General features: G+C 38.3%; 1 protein-coding gene across 18 annotated transcripts in view; it reads right to left on the reverse strand.

The window, feature by feature from the left end:
* The window catches only part of EPB41L2 (erythrocyte membrane protein band 4.1 like 2), a 232,103-nt gene that overhangs the window by 104,369 nt on the left and 105,435 nt on the right, over positions 1-22,299 (reverse strand). For all 18 annotated transcript variants that reach the window (XM_066247989.1, XM_066247988.1, XM_066247987.1 and 15 more), the window contains 2 exons: positions 20,929-21,416; positions 19,665-19,877 (listed from right to left, as the gene is read on the reverse strand). In XM_066247989.1, coding sequence (XP_066104086.1) covers positions 19,665-19,877; positions 20,929-21,402 — 687 coding nt within the window. In that variant the 5' untranslated portion in view covers positions 21,403-21,416. The remainder of the gene's footprint in view (positions 1-19,664; positions 19,878-20,928; positions 21,417-22,299) is intronic.

The following is a 22,299-nucleotide window of genomic DNA, read 5'->3' on the forward strand; positions in this document are numbered from 1 at the left end:
GTATTTACATTATGGGCCTTCCAAACTACTAAGGTATTGGTAAAATATAATACCGGAAATTTATCCAAGGCATAACATTTAAGTATTTTCATCAAAAATTCAAAAAATTCTTGGGGCAAGGGGTGGGGGCATTATACAGTGTGTAGATGGTGTTATACTGAGTTGTATACTTGAAGCCTGTATGGTTTGGTGAACCACATCAATCCAATAAATTAAAAAATAAATTTTAGCCTAACCAGAAGGTGGCACAGTGGATAGAGCATTGGACTGGGATGTGGAGGACACATGTTTGAAACCCTGAGGTCACCAGCTTGAGCGCAGGCTCATCTGGTTTGAGCAAGGCTCACCAGCTTGAGCCCAAGGTCGCTAGCTTGAGTAAGGGGTCACTTAGTTTGCTGTAGCCCCCTGGTAAAGGCACATATGAGAAAGCAATCAATGAACAACTAGGGTGCCATTAGTAACTAGGTGCTTCGCATCTCTCTCCCTTCCTGTCTGTCTGTCCCTCTCTCTGTCTCTGTCACACACAAAAAAATAATAAAGTAATTAAATTTTTTTTAATTCAAGAAAAATGATAAGATCCTTTAAAAATTATAATCAATATTTTAAAATATAATGATAATAATTACAACTAATACTTACCAAGCCCGTTCTATAAGCTGGGCACTGCTCAAAGCAAATCAAAACCAGACAAATGCAGCCACTAATTCCACTAATTAGAGTTAAGAAACAGCTGTCAAGTGAGACGCATAATTAGACCTCCTATAGTCCTAATGTAGGGTCTCTCTATTACTCTTACTTTCCTATCACTTAAGGAAAATTCCCCACCAGCAATGTTAGTATTTCAACTAGGAGCCAATTGAATCTGGGAGCAGGTGCTCTGCCAGGGAGTGCCTCGGCAGGCATGCTACAGCCTTTCAAAGCAGCTCTGAACTCGGGCTGCACAGATGCTTGGGCCTGGCATCAGACCCTCTACATACGAATCTTCAAAGGTGGCACCTGTGCAGCTGTAACTTTTTTTAATATTTGTATTAGACTTCATTTCTTAGAATATTTTTAAGTTAACAGAAAAAGCAAACAGAAGGTAGAAATGTCCCTACATATACAATCTGCCCCCACATACCCATAGCCTCCCCCATTATCAACATCCCCCCCAGATAGGTACATTTGTTACAGCTGCTAAACCAGGGGTCGGGAACCTTTTTGGCTGAGAGAGCCATGAACACCACATATTTTAAAATGTAATTCCATGAGAGCCATACAGTGACCCATGTACATTACACATTATCCAATAAAAATTTGGTGTTGTCCCGGAAGACAGATGTGATTGGCTCTAGCCACCCGCAACCATGAACACGAGCAGTAGGAAATGAATGGATTGTAATGCATGAGAATGTTTTATATTTTTAACGTTACTATTTCTTTTATTAAAGATTTGTCTGCAAGCCAGATGCAGCCATCAAAAGAGCCACATCTGGCTCATGAGCCATAGGTTCCCGACCCCTGTGCTAAACCTACACTGATACATCATAATTTCCCAAAATCCACAGTGTATATTAGGGCTCACTCTGGGTATTGTACATTCTATGAGCTTGGACAGATGTATAATGACATGTACCCACCACTATAGTACCATACAGAGTAGTTTCACAGCCCTAAAAATCTGCTGTGTGCCTCTATTTTTAAAAAGCTTAACCAAGGACTCTGACCACGAGGAAAGGCTGATACCAAAGTAAGCAAAAAGATCTCCTCTTCCAGAGAAAGACTATCTGCCCTCACACTTCCAAGCCCAGCAGCTTTCGGTTTTCAATCTGGCTAAGCAACAACCTTCATCCTCGGCAGGTCTCACTGGATAATATACCAGTTGCTCAAGTTTTCCTTAAAAACCTTTTTTAAAATGACTGGGTCATAGAGCCTGGTAATACAAAATTTATCTGTCAATCTTTAATGACAATTACATTTGAGACTACTTTTGAAAAACAAACCTCCAGGTAGAAAAATACAAGCCAGCCATCTGACTGAAGGAAGATCTTACCACAAACCAGGCTCAATAAAACTATTCCTCCCTCTCCTGGCCAGAAGTGTTTCAAGTATTTTTTTAACAACGGACCAAAGTGGAAGTCAAATTGTAATGCAGCATAATCTTAATCACTTAAATATTTACTTTATGATGATTGTAAAACAGAGGGAAACAGGATCTGATACAAAGAGAGCCATCTTGAGAAGTTTCTTAGCAACAATAATTTCCTTATACCAACACCATCTGGATTTCTGATTCTTTAATTCAATGACAAGCAACTTCTGGGCAATCCGAGAATAAAATATTATTTCACTTTGAAATATCTCAGTTTTTAAACCTTGATATGAGGCAATTTTGTTTCCACTGGGCTTGATATATGTCCCAAGTAAAAGTTTTGCATTTCTGGTAGATGACTAACAAACTAAAGTAAAACAATTATTTCAACTATGCATTGTTTCTATAAGAAAACATTTTCCAAACAAATCATTTTCTGACGTACATGTGCAGCTAACCTGTTCCTAAGCCGACGCTTCCTTCACAGTGCCTTTCTGCACTACATAGTCACATATCCAGATGGGAAACTCAAAGCCTGCCTACATTACTGCTGTCCTAAAATGCACACTGACATGCCACGTTTATTTGAAACTCAGAATATTTTCCAGCAGAAATATTTTTACATGGCAAAGAGTTTCAGCTGATTCATTCCCCTTTCCAACTTCAACTTCCTATCTCAAGCCTACTAGATCAATAATATATGCAACTATAAATACTCAAGTTACAATAAGATTTCCAGGAGAATTTGGAGATTGTTTAACATTTATTGGGAAAGCTAAGTAAAATCAGCACATGTGGGATGAAATGATGTGACTACAAGAGTTTCAGGAATAAAAGTATAAAATTTTATGGAAAAAGAGGATGTGTTTGTGTCCAAATCTATGGACTCAACTAGGCTTCTTGGAGGGCGATGAATAGGAATCATAAAAAGTGAAAGTTTATTAATATCACTTAGAAGGAGGGTACCTGTCCTAAAAGCACATTTATTCTTGTCCTTGTCTGATGCACGCACTTTCCACAATTATAGTATATTAGATTAGATGTAATACTTATTGCTCTGAATTTCATGTTCACAAAGATATCTATGTTATCACCTGCATCATTTGATGACTTATTATAAATAAAAAATTAGTTGATCAATTTTTCCTGGTAGTTATCTCATTTCCTGGCATTTTAATATGTCTAGTTCATAGGACTGGTTTGCAATGGTTTTTCTCTGTCTGAGTAGTTGGGCACAGTGAATAAAGAGGTAATATATTGAATATATCCTACACCTGAGGACCAGACCCTACACAATGAAACTCCCTCAAGTTCTGTCCTGTGAAAACTCAGCCTCCACTTCAGACATTGCTACTGGCCTCCATCAGTACTGTGAGCTTATTCTGCAAACTTCAAATACTATCATTACCAAGTTTCTTTTGACATATAATACACACCCAGATTTTCAAACATTAAAAAGTTCAAATAAAGTGCATTTTAAATCTGAAAACTATGGTACCAATGTAGTGTTTCGGTTATAACACCCCACTCTCCCTCCATCAATTACTGTGAGGTAAAATGATGTAAATAAGAAATATTCTACAAATTAAAACACTACAGAAATGTTAACATTTAGTACATCTTCACATCGCCACATCCAGAACAGATTCTTCCTGTCGGGAAATGAGACTGAAATCCAGCCCCGAACACAAGAATGTAGCCTTTCCCCAGAGCTGCATGGACTCTGATCACAGGTCAGATAAGGCGAATTATTCCTCAACAGTATCACCAACACTCACCTCAGTCCAGAAACGGTTCATGAACAAAGCCACACATTTTATGTAATAGATAATGACCCAAACCAAGTGGATAAAAAATGAGCTATACCCATTACTTGCACCCCCAAGACAGCATGTAAGTGAAATAGCATTTCCATCTCTCCTCTTCAATGACACACCTTCACTCTGCCCAATTAAATGCAAAATAAAATGAGTCATCTAGATACCTGCAGGAAACAATAAAGCAAGAAAATAACTAAAAACAGTGAATGATGTCAAAACAGAGTTACCAAAGTTACCACAGCCAATTAAAAGACTTTTTATAACAAGCTATCCAGAAAGCTTTATGGCAACTTTGATCTGTGCTGTATTGGACTGGCCCACTTCGCTTTCTCCTACGGATGAATCATGCTCATTGTTCAATTTTCCTAAGTAGAACATTGACTTCCCATTAAAAACGATAGATAGAACATACATATTTAGCTCTGCTCCCTAAGGAAGCTTTCCTAAAATGATGTAGCACGTGTGCAAATGTGCAGATTAATTCTTTTTCTCCTGACACAAGGGAAAGGAGAAAAAGAATGCAATTAGTGCCAACAAACTTTGGAAAGCAGGCTGAAAAAGACAGGAGTCAGTCTGTGCATTTATATTTTATGTTTTTCTTGTGATCTTGCCTATGGCTGAAGTCCTCCTCTCTCTAATGTTTAGAAAGTGAAGAGCTTAATTCACTGGAACCCCAACAACATACTGGCTTTTCAAGATGAAAGGATTCCTAGTTAAATCCAAGCCAAGAAAGGTCGGGGTCAAAAACAGCATTAGTGGCCAAGCAAAGGGTAGTTTGCTCCTCTCAGAAGTTTACAGAACGTTTTAGCACGTTATCCTTGACATGTAAGAAAGTAAACATTTAAACTTTTTCTTATAACTACAAATTTCTGCTTGGTAATATTACTATTTAACCACTTTCAGATGAAAAAAAAATCTAAGAGCCTAAGTGTTGCTGAGTTTTCCTAAATACCTCATTCTTCCAAGTCCAGGAGTTTTTCTGCTCAAGGAAGATGCTGACTACCTCTAGCCCATAGTACCACGGCACTTCTGCCCTCTTATACTGTTTCTCTAAAGCATAAACAGTACTTTTCAATTGTATTCATATCCTTGCTTCATATGTAAAGTTGACCTCTGAAAGAAAAGTTTATAAGCAACTTAAAATATACATATATTATTTCATACTTTTTATCTTCTTAGCAAAGGCATTAACTAAATCAATATAGGGGGATAAAATTATTTCCAAACACAGAAGATATATTTAAATGAATAATATTTTGAGATCAAATTTGTAAAATACTGTAAAAATATGACCTTCTTAACATACTATTTTTATTAAAAATTATACACTATCACTAAGGGAGTTCAACAGTTATGACATTAGAATAATTCTTAAGTGAAAACTCCAACTTGTTTTTTGTACAACTTTTTCTGTTATTCACGTTGAATAGCAAGAGCTGACATAAATCTATGAAAAAGTACAATCTCTTTTAAAATCTATGAAAAAGTACAATCATTTCCAAAAGACAGAGAAGTAACTAAAACTATTAGATAAAAAGGCTGGTATCAAATATCTACCCAGAAAAACACACCCAGTTTTTTAAAGGATCTTTTTAAAAATTTACCATTTCTTTAAAACTTATTTCAAAAGCCATACGCAAAAAATTATGTAGGCTAGCACATTCTCTGTAAACTATTCGCCCAGAATGAATTTTGACATTTGATTCATACAGGCTTTCTGTGCTATAGAAAAATAGCTTAGTAGAGCATTCCTATTCAATTCTCTTTAAATCATTGCTAACACAACTATGAAAAGAGTTCAATGAATATAAAAAATATTATGATAAGATTCAAATTAAGTTACCTCTCTGTGTAAACAACTAGGTGATTCACAAAATCAGACTCAATCTTAAAACAGGGCAAAGGACATATTTCGTAACTAAAACACTCAGTTATGAGGTGCAATTCAGTTAATTGGTAGAATGTAGCTTTTGTCTGGAGGTGCCTCTTCTAGAATATGAGTTTTTAAAAAGTTAAGTAATACTCCTAATAACTTTTCTACCAGAGTTAATGTTTAACTCTGTTGCAGGACATAATTAAGCAAAAATAAAAAACAGCAATCAATCATTTAACCACATAGATGAATTTTTTCTGAGTAATCCAGTGCTTTTTATAAATCATAATTTATTATGTTATACAGTGTGTCCGTAAAGTCATGGTGCACTTTTTTTTTTTTTTCTGAAGTTGGAAACAGAGAGACAGTCAGACTCCTGCATGGAACCGACCGGGATCCACCCGGCATGCCCACCAGGGGGCGATGCTCTACCCATCTGGGGTGTTGCAACCAGAGCCATTCTAGCACCTGAGGCAGAGGCTATAGAGCCATCCTCCGAGCCCGGGCCAACTTTGCTCCAATGGAGCCCTGGCTGCGGGAGGGGAAGAAGAGACAGAGAGGAAGGAGAGGGGGAGTGGTGGAGAAGCAGATGGGTGCTTCTCCTGTGTGCCCTGGCTGGGAATCGAACCCGGGACTCCTGCACGCCAGGCCAACGCTCTACCACTGAGCCAACCAGCATGGGCTCATGGTGCACTTTTGACCAATCACAGAAAAGCAACAAAAGATGACAAAAATGTGAAATCTGCAGTAAATAAAAGGAAAACCCTCCCAGTTTCTGTAGGATGATGTGGCAGCATGTGCACATGCGCAGATGATGACATAACACCGTGTATACAGCAGAGCAGCCCACGGCCATGCCAGTTGAGAGGTGGACAGTACAGAGGAAAGTTCAGTGTGTTCTGTGGCTCGCTAAATTTGAATCCGTGACCAAAGTGCAACGTGAATATCGGTGCGTTTATAACGAAGCACCACCACATAGGAATAACATTACTCGGTGAGATAAGCAGTTGAAGGAAACCGGCAGTTTGGTGGAGAAACCCCGTTCTGGCAGGCCATCAGTCAGTGACGAGTCTGTAGAGGCTATACGGGATAGCTACCTAAGGAGCCCTAAAAAATCTGTGCGTAAGCCCACATCGAACTGCACTGAATAGGTATGAAACTGCGAGAGTTTTCCTTTTATTTGGTGCAGATTTCACATTTCTATCGTCTTTTGTTGCTTTCCTGTGACTAGTCAAAAGTGCACCATGACTTTACGGACACACTGTATAACATTCAATCCTGTTAAGATCCAAATGTTGGTGTATTATATTATAGTGCTGTAAATACAAATGATAAATTCTGTCCATGTTTTTGGGTTAGAGTATGCACCTTGCTGTGAAAAGGTGGATGAAAAGAACGGCCACAGCTCCAGCTTTTGTGAAATATACACTCACAGGCAGAGGCAAGACTCTCAAATCCCTGTCTCCCATCAAACACTACACACATCTCCACAGGAATCTTGGGTGAGTGGAGGTGGAACAGGAGAAGTTGAGAACATTTCCTAAAAGTTGAGAAATAAAAACAGTCACTAACATCTTTAATTTGCTCAGGAGAAGAGAGGACAATAGCAGGGAAAAGAGATTGGAAATGAAGGAGTACTGGAAACAAAGGGATTCCGAGCAGAACGAACTCAACAACAGATACCTCGTAGGTTTTGCTGGATGAGAAATAAGATGATAACTCTTCATTTTATAAACCCTGACAAGGTTTTTAAATTTTTAATGTTTGCATATTTTACAAAGTGAGAAAAATATGTCTGAACTGATTTTAAAGTACTACAAATTTAATTCTGAAAATGACCCTTTCCTTTCCCATCATTTCTAATCTTACTCAACCTTCAAATAATTTTTATTCCAATAAAATTACAATTTTCATTCTAAGAAGAAAATAATTCAAAGCTCCAGGGCCTACTGTACTACCACCCTCGGACTGCAGTCAAGTTATGAAGTGCTGGGTTACCGCACAGTTAGCTAGTCCAGGAGCATGTGAGAGAAGGGCCAGAAAAAATGGATGTTGCCTGCAAAATAATGTCAGGATGGTTACTCAGAGTGAGAACTTATTTTCAAGTGTCAAGCTTAGTGCTTTCAAAATACCACTAATGCACAGACAAAAAAGCAATCCCCCAAGTTTAAAACCAAAAGTGCAGAAGATGGAGAAGAGAAAGCCTGTGGTCGAATTCTTGACAGATGAGAAATAAAAACCACATCATTTTTTTAGTTTGCTCAAGAGAAGAGGAGACATGAGAGAAATAAGGCATTCATTATATTCTTCTTGACAAGCCCAGCCTACACGCAACAAGCAAGCAATCAAACCAGAAAGCTTTCATTTCAATGAAAGAACTCTTAGCTTTGGGAGTCTACGTTCCCCTCCAAGCTGTGCACTCCTTTAGGGCCAAGACTAAATCTTACCCACTTCTGTATTGCTCTCAACCCTAGCAGTTTCATATAGTCTTTTATAGAAATCTAATAAATTATTTTCACTTACTTATGCCCTTAAAGTGCTTCTACAAAAGGTTAGCCTACTGTTCCTAAGTACAGGGTGGGGCAGAAGTAGGTTTACAGATGTTCATACGGGAAATAATACAATAATAAATAATATACAAGAATAAACGGTGTTTCCCATACTCACAACTGTAAGCCTACTTCTGCCCCACCCTATATTGAAAAACGCAGGGCGGTGAGCAGAAGTAGCAATTGTGGTGACTGGGCAAGGGGGGACCTATACATACATATATACATAAACCCGCATCTTTTCAAACTGGAGAAGATGAAGAGAAGAATTAGGAACATAAGCAACTGCGATCATCTATCTTAGATAAGATAAAAATTTTCTACCTGTATAAGAAAATAGAGGGAAATAAGTCAACACTTGCCAGGAGTAGTGCTACATACAGGCAAAGAAGTACATACGCCCTATTGCAAGAGAGAAGAAGGTACTTTTTCTCCAGGAACTAACAATTCAGGTGAAAAACACCACAAGCATGAGAAAAATCAAACTACAATACAAGAGTTTAGCAGTTGTTCAAAACAAGATTCTTTCACAAGGTAGTGTGTGACTGATTGCCAAATAAATGGTACAAACCAGTCCAGAGGAAGAAAAAAGCATTCTGAAAGCTGGGTTTGAGTTGGACATTAAAAGATAGAAAGCAATCATGTGGATGGAGAAATAAAAATGTGGAAACGGTCTAATTAGAAACTTGAAGAAAGACCAATTTGATTGTCAGGGAAAGACTCAGAAAATCCAGTATTAACAGAGCAAAAGGCAGTCTGCGTGGGGGCAAGGGAGAGAACACACAATACAGTATACAGAGGTGTGTTGTAGAATTGGGCACCTGAAACCTGTATGATTATGTTAAGTAGTGTTACCCCAATAAAATTAAAAGAAAAAGAAAAAAGACAGTGTGAGGCCATATCTAATAGGGTCCTGAATGCCCAACTGAAGAGCAGACTGATGAAGGACCCACACTCCACTCCCGTGAACCCCTAGTGTTCTTCACGCTGGACCAATGTAGCTGACTACTTTTGTGGTATGGCAGCCTTTCCCCACTCAGTAAATAAACATTAAATTATTAGACAGAATAATCACCTTAAATCTTTTATAAAGGATTTTTTTTTTAAGCTAAAAGGAGAGTTAGCCAGAGACATTCCATCTGGACCTATGTCACTGGTCTTTTAAACTGCACATAACATAAGTCAATAACTTGTTCCCAGTCTCTACACCATATTTAAATCTAACTCTATTTTGTAGGAGGTTTGAGTGCCACAGCTTCCAGGTCCCCCACAAGTACGAAGAGAGTAAAAACTATTTAACCAGTAAGCCTAAAAAGGTCAGTAGTAGAGGTCTGAAGGAACAACTCTGGAGAGTGAAAGCGGCCATACACAATCAAGTAAACAAACAAAACGCTGTAGAAAGTAATACCATAAAATTGGATGTCTAAGGCCAGCACTCCACACAGGAAAAGCAAGAAGATCTTGGCACATTCTACTTTCTGACAAATTATCATCAGAACACTGGTGCAGAGCGCACCAGCATTCTGGTAGCCTTATTCATAGCGCTAAGGGAAAATGGTACTGACATTCCTGTGTGGGCAGAAACAATGCCCTCAATTCTCAGTCAAAATCAACACGTGGGAACAACTTTCAGATGCCAGAGGAAAATGTGAGCAACTCTAACAGATTGCTGATTCACTCATGCTTCCAAAGTCTTGAGCAACTTTTATATTTATTTTCAGACTTAAAAAATATATATATACATATATATGTATGTATATGTATATACAGACTTATCAGCTGTCGTAAAACTAACTCAATGCCAAATAAAGAGGAAGCAAATATTTTCATTCTTACTTTGCCATCTGAGAATGGAACAAAAGAAGAGGAAGTAACTTCCCTACAACATCCAAAGAGTCAAAAATAATAATAATAAAGTAAACATAGATGTCTTGACTTGAGATCTATGGCTTCAACAAAACCTTACTCTATAGCTGAGTGTCTGGAGCAAGCATACAGAATCCAGAAGACTCATTTAAAATTCTTTACAGTTAAAGTCTAGTATCAAGGAGCTTGTCACATACCATTACATATCGCAATGAGATAAAAACAGACATATCAAAGAACAGAAAACATCAAGTTTCTTCATTAAAAAATATCGTAATTGTTTTTTTTAAATTTGAGATTTCAGCTTATTGTCAATAGATGATAAATTAGTATAAAATATAAGCCATAATTTCCACTAACTACAATGAAAAAATAACTCATACAAATATTTGGAACAGATGTACAAAGACAGACAAGGCCTTGCATCAAAATTAATGCATGGTTTAGCAATAAGCTTATTGTTACATAAGTAAAAATAACACTAAAGTCAAGCCATTTCTGTATTATTTTCTACTTAACTACAATCATTCTCTAAAAATGCAGTTATATTTATGCTCATAAATATTGTGTGAAGCATTTTTATCAACTTAATATAATATTAACTTATATTCTCCAGTGATGAGATTCAAATAATAATCAGTTCTCTGTCCTAATGACCATTTTAAGTATAAAAAAAAGATAAACGTAAAGGTAGTTTATTATTTCATGCATTTAATACTTAAATAAGAATAAAAGAGGTACACAAAACTAGATTAATAATGTTATAAGAAAGTTTTAAAATATTAATGAAAAAATATTAAATAACTGACAAAAAAGAATAAAACTGTTATTTAAGATATTTCTATATTGCTTCTCAACTAGCATCCTCACTTGTTATTTTTTTCACCTATGGATAGAATGAGCCTTATTACAGGCACTTAGAATATGCTATTACACAGAGGAACGTTAAAAAAGAGTAAGGAGTGTAAATTTATGATTTTCACACTGGACGGCTGCCCGGGTGTCCATCTTAAGAGAGAATTCTGATTACAAGTGACATTTTAACCACTGGTTCACCGAACTCAACACAAAATTAGGTATCAGTTTCGCGGAACCAGTACAAACCATCCGAATCCCACCACTGTCTCTTTCCTCCAAATAACTCAAGACTTCAAAGATAATAATTAAGTCTTTGAAAATGGTGCTGCCTTGAGTCCATGGACATTCCTTTTCATTTAATTTCTGAGGTTCAAGAACGAATAGGCTCAGATGACCCACAGGAGAAAGAATGCATAAAAAGCCATCAAAAGTAAAGAGCGGGGACAGGAAGAAGGGATGGAGATGAATATACGGAGAACTACTACTTATCTACCTACTTCAAGGGAGTAATCTGAGAAGCAGAGATGATGTTAGGATACCAAACAAAAACATCTCCAAGAATTGTTTCCTGATTTACAAATAATGTTTAAGTAATGAAGTAACTTTTTATATTAAATGGTTTAAAAAGGACCCTTTCATTGATCACAGGTACTGACAAGTGACACAACAGGAAACTGCCTAACTTTCCCAATGCTATAAACACACTGACGAAAGTATATCTACAAAGACCACTGATACGCATCTGAACCAACGCAATGGATAAAAAAGTTCCCCTTAAATTACTGTAGCCACCTAGTTATCTACCATGTTCTAAAATCTAAAGGGCATTCTTGTCCCTGCTAGGTCTTTTATCTCAATAACTTTACAACCTCGCCTGACCTGTGGTGGCGCAGTGGATAAAGTGTCAACCTGGAAACACTGACGTTGCCGGTTCAAAACCCTGGGCTTGCCTGGTCAAGGCACATATGGGAGTTGATGCTTCCTGCTCCTCCCCCTTCTCTCTCTCTCTCTCTCTCTCTCTCTCTCTCTCCTCTCTATAATGAATAAATAAAATCTAAAAAATAAAAAATAAAAAGACTAATGATTGATGCTTCTCATCTCTCTCCGTTCCTGTCTGTCCCTATTTATCCCTCTCTCTGTCTCTGTAAAAAAAAAAAAAAAAAAAAAAAGCAAACAAAAAAAAACTTTACAACCTCTGGTCCATTTCTCCCCAGTTCCCTTTTGCTCTATGGATCGGTTTTCCAGGGGTAGTCAACCTGGTCCCTACCACCCATTAGTGGGCGTTCCTCCTTTCATGGTGGGCGGTAGCAGAGCAACCAAAGTATAAATAAAAAGATAGATTTAACTACAGTAAGTTGTTTTATAAAGATTTATTCTGCCAAACTTAGCAAAAATGCAACATAAAGTACTTGGTAAGTAATTATTATTATATGCTTTAACTTGCTATAACTCTGCTTTATAAATTTTATAAAGTAAAGTTACTTCCCTACTTTATAAATTACCATTACTGTGGAATCGGTGGGCGGTTAGAAAATTTTACTAACAGAGATACAAAAGTGAGCGGTAGGTATACTCAAAGTGGTTTAACCCTTTGAGTAGTACAAACGTTCATGTACGTCCTCATGCCTTCGTATTCAGAATACGATTAATTTATTTTCAAAACGTGTAAGGCAACATTAAAAAAGGCAAATATAGCCCTGGCCGGTTGGCTCAGCGGTAGAGCGTCGGCCTAGCGTGCGGAGGACCGGGGTTTGATTCCGGCCAGGGCACACAGGAGAAGCGCCCATTTGCTTCTCCACCCCTCTGCCGCGCCTTCCTCTCTGTCTCTCTCTTCCCCTCCCGCAGCCAAGGCTCCATTGGAGCAAAGATGGCCCGGGCGCTGGAGATGGCTCTGTGGCCTCTGCCTCAGGCGCTAGAGTGGCTCTGGTCGCAACATGGCGATGCCCAGGATGGGCAGAGCATCGCCCCCTGGTGGGCAGAGCGTCGCCCCTGGTGGGCGTGCCGGGTGGATCCCGGTCGGGCGCATGCGGGAGTCTGTCTGACTGTCTCTCCCTGTTTCCAGCTTCAGAAAAATGCAAAAAAAAAAAAAAAGGCAAATATATGTTCTTCTTGTTTCTATAATTGGTTATCAAACAAACATGATTTTAAGTTAATAAAACTGAAACTAATTTCATTTTTTGAAAAAAACTCATTCCTGGGGGTCAGCAAGCATAAAAAAAACTCACTACTCAACGGGTTAATCGGCTCACACTCACATTTGAGCCCCTCTAGAAGCTCATCCTACTCTAAAAGGTCCTGTAAATCAGGCCATTCCAATCCTCGAGACTCCTGCACAGGCCACACAGTCCTCTCGACTGCTGCAGATGCCCTAAGTGAAGACGTCAGGGATTCCTCAGGAGACGTGCTACCATCTAAAGGTCTAATGGGACATTAGACGCATATACATAAAGAAAGAAAAAAAGTAAGCAATAACTATAGGCATCCAAAAGCCATGATAGATATGATCTTTAATGACAGTAAGCAGATGAAAACAAATTTAATCTCTCAAACCAAATAAAAGTATTTAGTTCCCATATTGTATTCATCTTCCTTGAGTGCTTTCAAGTTCATTGGTAGCTGCAGTTTCCCACAACATACTTCCCCAAATAGTCCTCAGACACCAATTTCCGGTACAGAGCTGCGGAACTACAGATAAGCAGCATCAGCATATCACCCAATCTGTCTAAGGTCAGCCTTGGAACTGGGAAACAGGAGAGCGCCCAAACCACGTGACGGCTGTCTTTGGGGCTCTCTCCTGAAGAGGAAATAACAGCAAGTCTGATAAGTATCAGAGTCACACTAATGATACTGCGCAAGCAATCAGAGAACCTAAGTGGAAAGAATTGGCTAAAAGAAAAATTAATCAAAACAGGGAATACAACTTATAACATCTGACTTGTTAGTAACAACTATTATGCCACAGATGAATTATGGCTGTTGTTCAGATATAAAGTCACTGCCTAGAATTACAAGGAATGGTTGGTGCATAAAATCTTCTGTGGGATCGCATCACTACAGTCCACTAAAATTCCATTTTGATTTGTACTTGATAGAGAAAAACATTTATTCACACATTTCAAATTTATCTATTTGTCTTTAGAAATTCATTCTCAAATGGTATATTAAGCACACATTTATTAGCTGACAAGAAATCTGTCTGAGCCTGACCTGTGGTGGTGCAGTGGATAAAGCGTCGACCTGGAAATGCTGAGGTCGCCGGTTCAAAACCCTGGGCTTGCCTGGTCACGGCACATATGGGAGCTGGTGCTTCCAGCTCCTCCCCCTTTCTCTCTCTCTGTCTCTCTCTCCTCTCTCCCTCTCTCTCTCCTCTCTAAAAATGAATAAATTTAAAAAAAAAGAAAGAAATGTTTGTAAATAAATATAGCATTAAAATAAAACTCCTATATTTCCCAAACAGTTTAGGTCATGGTGAATTAATGAAGCACACTGCTGCTTTTAATTTTGTATACTTTCTCAAATGTGCTTTGATTAGCGCAGTGACTGCATTTCCCATGAGTGGCAGAATCAAAGAGGGACTGGTTGCAGATAAGAAACTGCTTTATTTTGTACCAGTCCAAATGAGATCAGACATCCAACAAATGAGTGCTAAACAAGATAGGGAAAAGGAGGTAGGCATAATGATGAATAGATTTTGTTAAGTCAACTATGTCTTTGATATACGTAAGGGTCATTCCTAAAAGAATAAAAATTAAAAAGATAAAACAAAATAAATTCAACAAGGAAAAGATAACCCAAATTAGATGACAGTATATAATCACATGTATTATAGTAATCATATGAAATAAAGGGCCCTAAGTCCACCAGTGAAATGACAGAATTCTCAAATGGTATTAAAAACCGTGACCCCTCAAAGAGATAAGAACACACGTTAAAAAGCAAAAAAAAAAAAAAAAAAAAAAGCCCTGGCCAGTTGGCTCAGTGGTAGAGCGTCGGCCTGGCATGCGGAAGTCCCGGGTTCGATTCCCAGCCAGGGCACACAGGAGAAGCGCCCATCTGCTTCTCCACCCCTCCCCCTCTCCTTCCTCTCTGTCTCTCTCTTCCCCTCCTGCAGCCAAGGTTCCACTGGAGCAAAGTTGGCCGGGGCGCTGGGGATGGCTCCATGGCCTCTGCCTCAGGCGCTAGAATGGCTCTGGTTGCAACAGAGTGACGCCCAGACGCCCCCTGGTGGGTGTGTCGGGTGGATCCCGGTCGGGCGCATGCGGGAGTCTGTCTGACTGCCTTCCCATTTGCAGCTTGAGAAAAATACAAAAAAAAAAGAAAGAAAGAAAGAAAGGAGGGAGGGAGGGAGGGAGGGAGGGAGGGAGGGAGGGAGGGAGGGAGGGAGGGAGAGAGAGAGAGAGAGAGAGAAAGGGAGGGAGGGAGGGAGGGAGGGAGGGAGGGAGGGAGGGAGAGAGAGAGAGAGAGAGAGAGAGAGAAAGAAAGAAAGAAAGAAAGAAAGAAAGAAAGAAAGAAAGAAAGAAAGAAAGAAAGAAAGAAAGAAAGAAAGAAAGAAAGAAAGCAAGCGAGCAGCGCCCTGGCCAGTTGGCTCAGCGGTAGAGCGTCGGCCTGGCGTGCAGAAGTCCCGGGTTCAATTCCCGGCCAGGGCACATAGGAGAGGCGCCCATTTGCTTCTCCAACCCCCCCCCCCTCCTTCCTCTCTGTCTCTCTCTTCCCCTCCCGCAGCCAAGGCTCCATTGGAGCGGAGATGGCCCGGGCACTGGGGATGGCTCCTTGGCCTCTGCCCCAGGCGCTGGAGTGGCTCTGGTCGCGGCAGAGCGACGCCCGGGAGGGGCAGAGCGTCGCCCCCTGGTGGGCGTGCTGGGTGGATCCCGGTCGGGCGCATGCGGGAGTCTGTCTGTCTCTCCCTGTTTCTGGCTTCAGAGAAATACAGGAAAAAAAAAAAAAAGAAAAGAAATAAAGAGCAGCGATTTTCATCTTGTGTGCCACAAGAATTTTTGAAGCATGCAATACCTGATTAATTAAGAGGTACTGACCTCTTTTCCCTTAGATTGTCAAATTAAAAAAAAAAAGACAACAGCCAACACAACAACAACCATCTGGTATGAATAAATCATAACCATACCTATTTTTTTTATCATAAAAATTAGTTTATGTATGCTGTGAGATACAGAAGGTTGAAAAGTCGCTGGTCTAGATAAATCCTAACCAAAATAAAGCTATACTATATTAAAGTTAATACCAAATAAAATAACTTTCCAAGTTTCTGCTGATGTATGCATCTAATAATCCAGCCTCAAATCTTATTAGCATAATGCAGAAATACCAAGAAAAATGTTCAAATCATCCATTCTAGGGAAAGATTTTAACATACCTATATACACTTAAACAATGAATAGAGACAGAGGAGAACAAAACTAAAATCTGTGCCAACAATATTTCCAATATCAAAAATAAATTTTGATATCAAAATAACTATTATAAAAATTGACTGTATATTAGGCTGCAAAGTAAGTTTTAACAGATGCAATAGAATCTTACTTAGACCATAGTCTATCTAACCACAATGTAATAAAACAAGAAATCTAAACAAAAGAAAAATGCCCTCCTCCCATTAGACATGCACAAATATATTCACCCATAAACACGTACACATTCTGGAAATTTAAAAACACACTTATAAAAAAACTTCAGTGGTCAAAAATGATCCATAATGGGATGAGAAAATATGAAGAAATAAATAGCGATAAAAGCTCAATATTTCAAAACTTGTACAATTACCAAGAAGTACTTGTAGGGAAAAATCAGCCATGAAAGTTTTTTTTTTAAATATTCAACTCAAGAAACTGGAAAAAGAATAAAGAAACCTCAAAGAAAAAATAAAGAGCAAAAGGGAACATTATTACAAAATGGAAAAGAAACACTAAATAAATCTAAGTTGTTTCTTTGGGGAAAAAAAGAGATTAAAATAGTAATTCTACAGCAATAATGATCAAGAAGAAAAGGCAAATAACACTACAAGCAAAAAACAAAATCAAAATCAAGTATACAAAATGAAAATATGTAAAAAAAAAACTTTATGCCAATAAGATTTGTCAAGTTCGTCAAAATAGACAGTTTCCACTGAAAATATTAACTACTAATACCAACTCAAGAAAAAACAGAAACAGACGATAAGGAAATTGAGTCAATTATTTAAAAAATAAATGCCCTTCAACCTACTCTTCCAACAAAAAAGCCACCAGTCCAAGACAGTTTTAAAGGCATGTTTCACCAGATCCTCAAAGAACAGTTAATCCCTAACTTTATCTAAGCTTTTCCAGAGAATACTAAGAAAAGCAACTTTGTGTGGAAAGTATATAACCCAGATAAAATCTGATGAAGACAGTTTGATAAAAGAAAATTAAAGGTAGTATATGCAAAAATCCTACAAAAAAAATACAAAATGAATGCCAATCATCATAAACAAGAGTTTACATTACAAATCAAAAGATGGCTCAACATTAGAAAACATCAATTTAAATTACAACAGTAAATGATCACAAAAACATGATCCTCTCAGTTGATGCACAAAATATACTTGATAAAATTCAGCATCTATTCATATCTTTCACCACCTATTCATAAAACTTTTTTAGTTTCCTTCTTAGAAACTAGGAAAGGAATAGCCGTAATCTGAGAAAGAATATCTATTTTTTTAAACCTCAGAGCAATCCTAGAAACCCATATAAAACTTAAAAAAAGATGCTCAGCTTCATGAATTGCAAATTATAGAATTGGTTTCATGTTTTCATCTCTGAGTAAATAATTATCTTACTCGGAGAGGACCATACTTGCCCACCAGTCTTTAATGTTTTATTTCTGGTGAATATGGAACTATTTCTTCTATTATTTCTATAATTTTTAAATATATTATGACTTTTAAAAAGAGAACAAAAATAGATTTAAAACATAGAGCATATTTCTTAATCTTGAGGTTTGGTGATTATAAAAAATTTCAGAGATGACTGGGGCCAGTAATCCTATATTCCATAGCTGAGGTCAGTTTCGGGGCCTCGGTTTGGCCCTAAGAGGTTGAGTAAATGACTGAAGGTCATATACAAGTTATCAAATTGGTTCCCAAAAGCTAGACTCCCTAATTTCTAGGATAGATAGGAAACACAAGGGAACCTGTGGTCATGTACAATGTAACTGAATTAAGTTCAGAATACTATTCTATTGTTTTCCTTAATGTTCCCTATTTCTACTGCTGAGACACATAGTCTCATTCTCTCTCTCCACCTCTCTCTCTCCTTCTGAGCTGTAAGGATTATTAAGCCTCTTTTACCACTCTTTTTCTGGAAACAAGTGAAGTATCAGAACAATTACCATCACTAAATGAGTAAAAAAAGTTCTAGATAACTAATACAAAGATAAAGGCAAGGACCATGAATTTTTTTCATCTTAACAGTACAGTGCTCAGGTTCATGAGGTCCAGAGTCAGACAAATGGGGCTGGAACTGAGGCTCAACCATTTGCTAGCGATGAAACTTTGTGCAAATTACTTGGCCTCTATCTATAAGCCTACATTCCCCACTGTAACACGGGCAATATCCATAACACCTACCTCATCTAGATTCTTAGAAACAGTACATGAGATAATCCATTCAAAATTCTTCACGCAGTTCTTTAGCAAACATCGGCTATTAGTTATGTCATCTAAATAAAGTGATTTAGTTATAAAAAGCACAAACTCTTTTGATTACATAAAATTATAAGGTGCTAGATACTTTTTAAAAGTCACATTGGGCCTGACCAGGCGGTGGTGCAGTGGAGAGAGCATCAGACTGGGATGTGGAAAGACCCAGGTTCGAGACCCTGAGGTCGCCAGCTTGAGCGTGGGCTCATCTGGTTTGAGCAACAGCTCACCGGCTTGAGCCCAAGGTCACTGGCTCGAGCAAGGGGTTACTCAGTCTGCTGAAGGCCCACAGTCAAGGCATATATGAGAAAGCAATCAATGAACAACTAAGGTGTTGTAACGCACAACAAAAAACTAATGATTGATGCTTCTCATCTCTCCATTCCTGTCTGTCTGTCCCTGTCTATCCCTCTCTCTGACTCTCTCTCTGTCTCTGTAAAAAAATAAAAATAAAATAAAAAATCACATTGGTATCAATCAGTATCAGTGCTACTGAAGTACAGTTATATGCTTTGAAACTCATGAGTGCTTTTTAATTAAAACTAAATAAATGAGCTAGAGATCAAATCATTATCTGAGGATAAAAATACTTGGGGTTAAAGTATGAAATGTCATGTATCTGAAATGTCAACCAATTCTCAAAGGAAGTATCTTACAGCCAGAGGTAATATTCAAACAATTTAATGCCCATTCAGAACAGACAACATACATGACCAGAACAGAACAGATTGGCAGGAAATCAGCCCCACTTACTCTTAAGGGTCAGGAACCACTGTTTGTAAAGGAAATGATGACCCTCTTCTATCTTTTCTTTTTCTTTCAATGCAAAACTGTGAGGACTAATTCACAGGAAAATGAAACTGTTGAGTTGTGCCATTCCCCAGAGGAGGGCCGACTACTGCTCTGCTTGTGTTCCACACATCAAGAGAGCTCTGCCATCACCCCGACTCACCTCCAGGTCACAGCTGTACTCGGTGCCGTCTAGAAGGGTCACTTTACACTGGACGGTTTTGGTCTTCTTGGTGGGTTTTGGAGCGACCTTCTCAGCTCTTAACTCATTGGTCTGCACTTCCTTTGTCTCTCTTTTTGCTGCTTCTTCAGACTTGTCTTCCAGTATCTCCTTTACCTCCCCCTCTTCTTTCTCCTTCCTTACCTCTTCAGCAGGCTGCCGAAGAAAAAATGAAGTTTATACTAAAGTTAGCCCATTTGCAGAAAACAACACAGTAACAGGAAAGTCCTTGGTAAAAAACAGTGACTGTTATAAACACTGTAAGCCTGAGATTTTTAAGACTTCAAATGTTTACTAGAAAGAATACTTCCCACATCTTCCTTCCCCCATCCACTGCCAATTTTCTAATTTTCGTCAATTTGTTAATTTGAGCATTAAATGAATAAAAGAAACTACATCCTGGCAACTGCAATTTAAATACCATTTCAAATAATAAAATTTCCTATTATAATCTCATACCATGGCAAAACCTGGGCTTCTTTTCGCAACAAAAATGCACACACATACAAATCTATTTCTTCCTACTCACTGAACACTTAAATCAATCAAGGATGGTTTTAAAAGGAGGAGTGACAGGATTCTGTCTGTTTAACCTTAAAAGAAACAAACATTTTTATGGTTGTGCATATACAGGGGATTTTTTTCACTTTGTTATATTATTTTGAAAAGAATAACAGGAGAAGGCTGTTGTAAACGCTTCCAAGACCCATATTCCAGATATAGAAAGCCAAAATAGTATCTTAATACAAAATATCCATAAATGCTTGACTGGTGGTGGCACAGTAGACAGAGCGTCCTACCTGGGACACTGAGGTCCCACGTTTGAAACACCAAAGTCACCAGTTTAAATACAGGCTCACCAGCGGCCTGAGTACAGAGTCGCCGGTTTGAGCATGGGGTCCTAGACGTGACCACATGGTTACTGGCTTGAGCCCAAGGTTGCTGGCTTGAGCAAGGGGTCACTAGCTTGGCTGGAACCCTCTCCCTTCCCCAGTCAAGGCACTATGAGAAGTAATCAGTGAACAACTCAAGCACCACAACCACAAGCTGATGCTTCTCATCTCTCCCTTCCTGTCTTGTCTCTGTCTCTCTCTCAAAAAAAGAAAAAAGAAATCTATAAATGACTCAGAGCAAACAAACCCTTTTTGTTAGATGGCTATACCATCAAGCATTCATTTCCAGGCAGTCAATCACTTTTCAAACATACCTGTGTCTCAGGACTGCTCACTGAAGGTTTCTCTTCTTTGACATCAATTTTAATGACCTGTTGTTTCCTCTGAACTGTTTCTTCAGCATCACCCTTGGCCAGCCTTTCTTCTTCAGTAAGAGATTCCTCTTTATCTAACACCTGCTCTTCCACAACAGCTTGGGTAGGCTCTTTCTTATCTCCTCCATCTTTGGCCACTACTAAGTCATAGGACTTCTGTTTCTTAAGCCACGGGGGTATGAATCGTGAAATACCCCTACTCTCAGACGGATCCTTCCGCCTCTTCTGGTGGCGTGGACTACTTTGGCTTTTAGCTGGAAGAGATGATTGGGAATCTTTCTCCTCCTCTTCTGGATCAGATGACTGATTCTGCTGATTTTCTGCTACTCCTTTAGGTTTCTCCTTGGTTGCATCTGCTCCTAACTGGTCAGATTCCTTATTCACTTCAGATGTGGAGCCTACTTCAGTAGTCATGGTCACGGTTTATGCTGTAAACAAAACAAAAATCACAAAAGACTATTTTACAACAACCCCAGTTTAGAGTCAAGAGAGGGTTAAAAAGGATGGGAAGGAGAATGGCAGAGAGATGAGGGGGCTAAAACACATGTAGAAAAAGGAGGTTCATAAGAAGGTTCACAAGAGAAAAATGGCAACTGCTACTCTATCTTGGGAGAATTCTCTGAAAAAATCAAAAATCCAAAACAAAACCAGCATCACAATAGTTCATTCTGATTCTATACAGCTAGAACTTAAAATCAGCAAAAGTTTTAAAGTGATTACTTTTATTCAGTTTCATCTAGCTATAAATAACAATTCACCCTAAAATCTAATTTTTATGAGAAATTCTTTTTCTCAATATTCAGTATCCCTGACAAAGTATTATTGATAATATTAGAAAGTATTAAACCACATTTTGCTAAAATTCACACTTAAACTAAAATGTTAGGAATTATGGAAATTAATGTTAAATATTAGGTGCTAATAGCGAGAAAATTATATCAGTAATGTACATAAACATTTTTGTTCCAATATTAAATCCTATAGTTCATCATCACTACTCCAAAGCAAAAGATGGTCTTCTGGGAATGGTACTCAAACTATGACCAAAACTCCAAAACTCTGTCCCACCCAAGCGTTAACACAGTATTCTTTGTGTGTGTGTGTGATTACAAGAAAATGTCTAGGGACTCCTAATCTGAACCCAATGAAGACATTATATAGATAAAAAAAATCATCTATATAACTAATTAAAACAAAATTAAAACTAAATCTGAAAGTAGTTGGTTGCCTACATTTTACACAAGCAAAGAGGGACTTTAAAGCATAGCTGCACCACTGACAGAAAAGAACAACAGGCAGGAATGGCAGAGA

The sequence above is a fragment of the Saccopteryx bilineata genome, chromosome 12 (genome assembly GCF_036850765.1).
Source record: "Saccopteryx bilineata isolate mSacBil1 chromosome 12, mSacBil1_pri_phased_curated, whole genome shotgun sequence".
Taxonomy (NCBI): Eukaryota; Metazoa; Chordata; class Mammalia; order Chiroptera; family Emballonuridae; genus Saccopteryx; species Saccopteryx bilineata.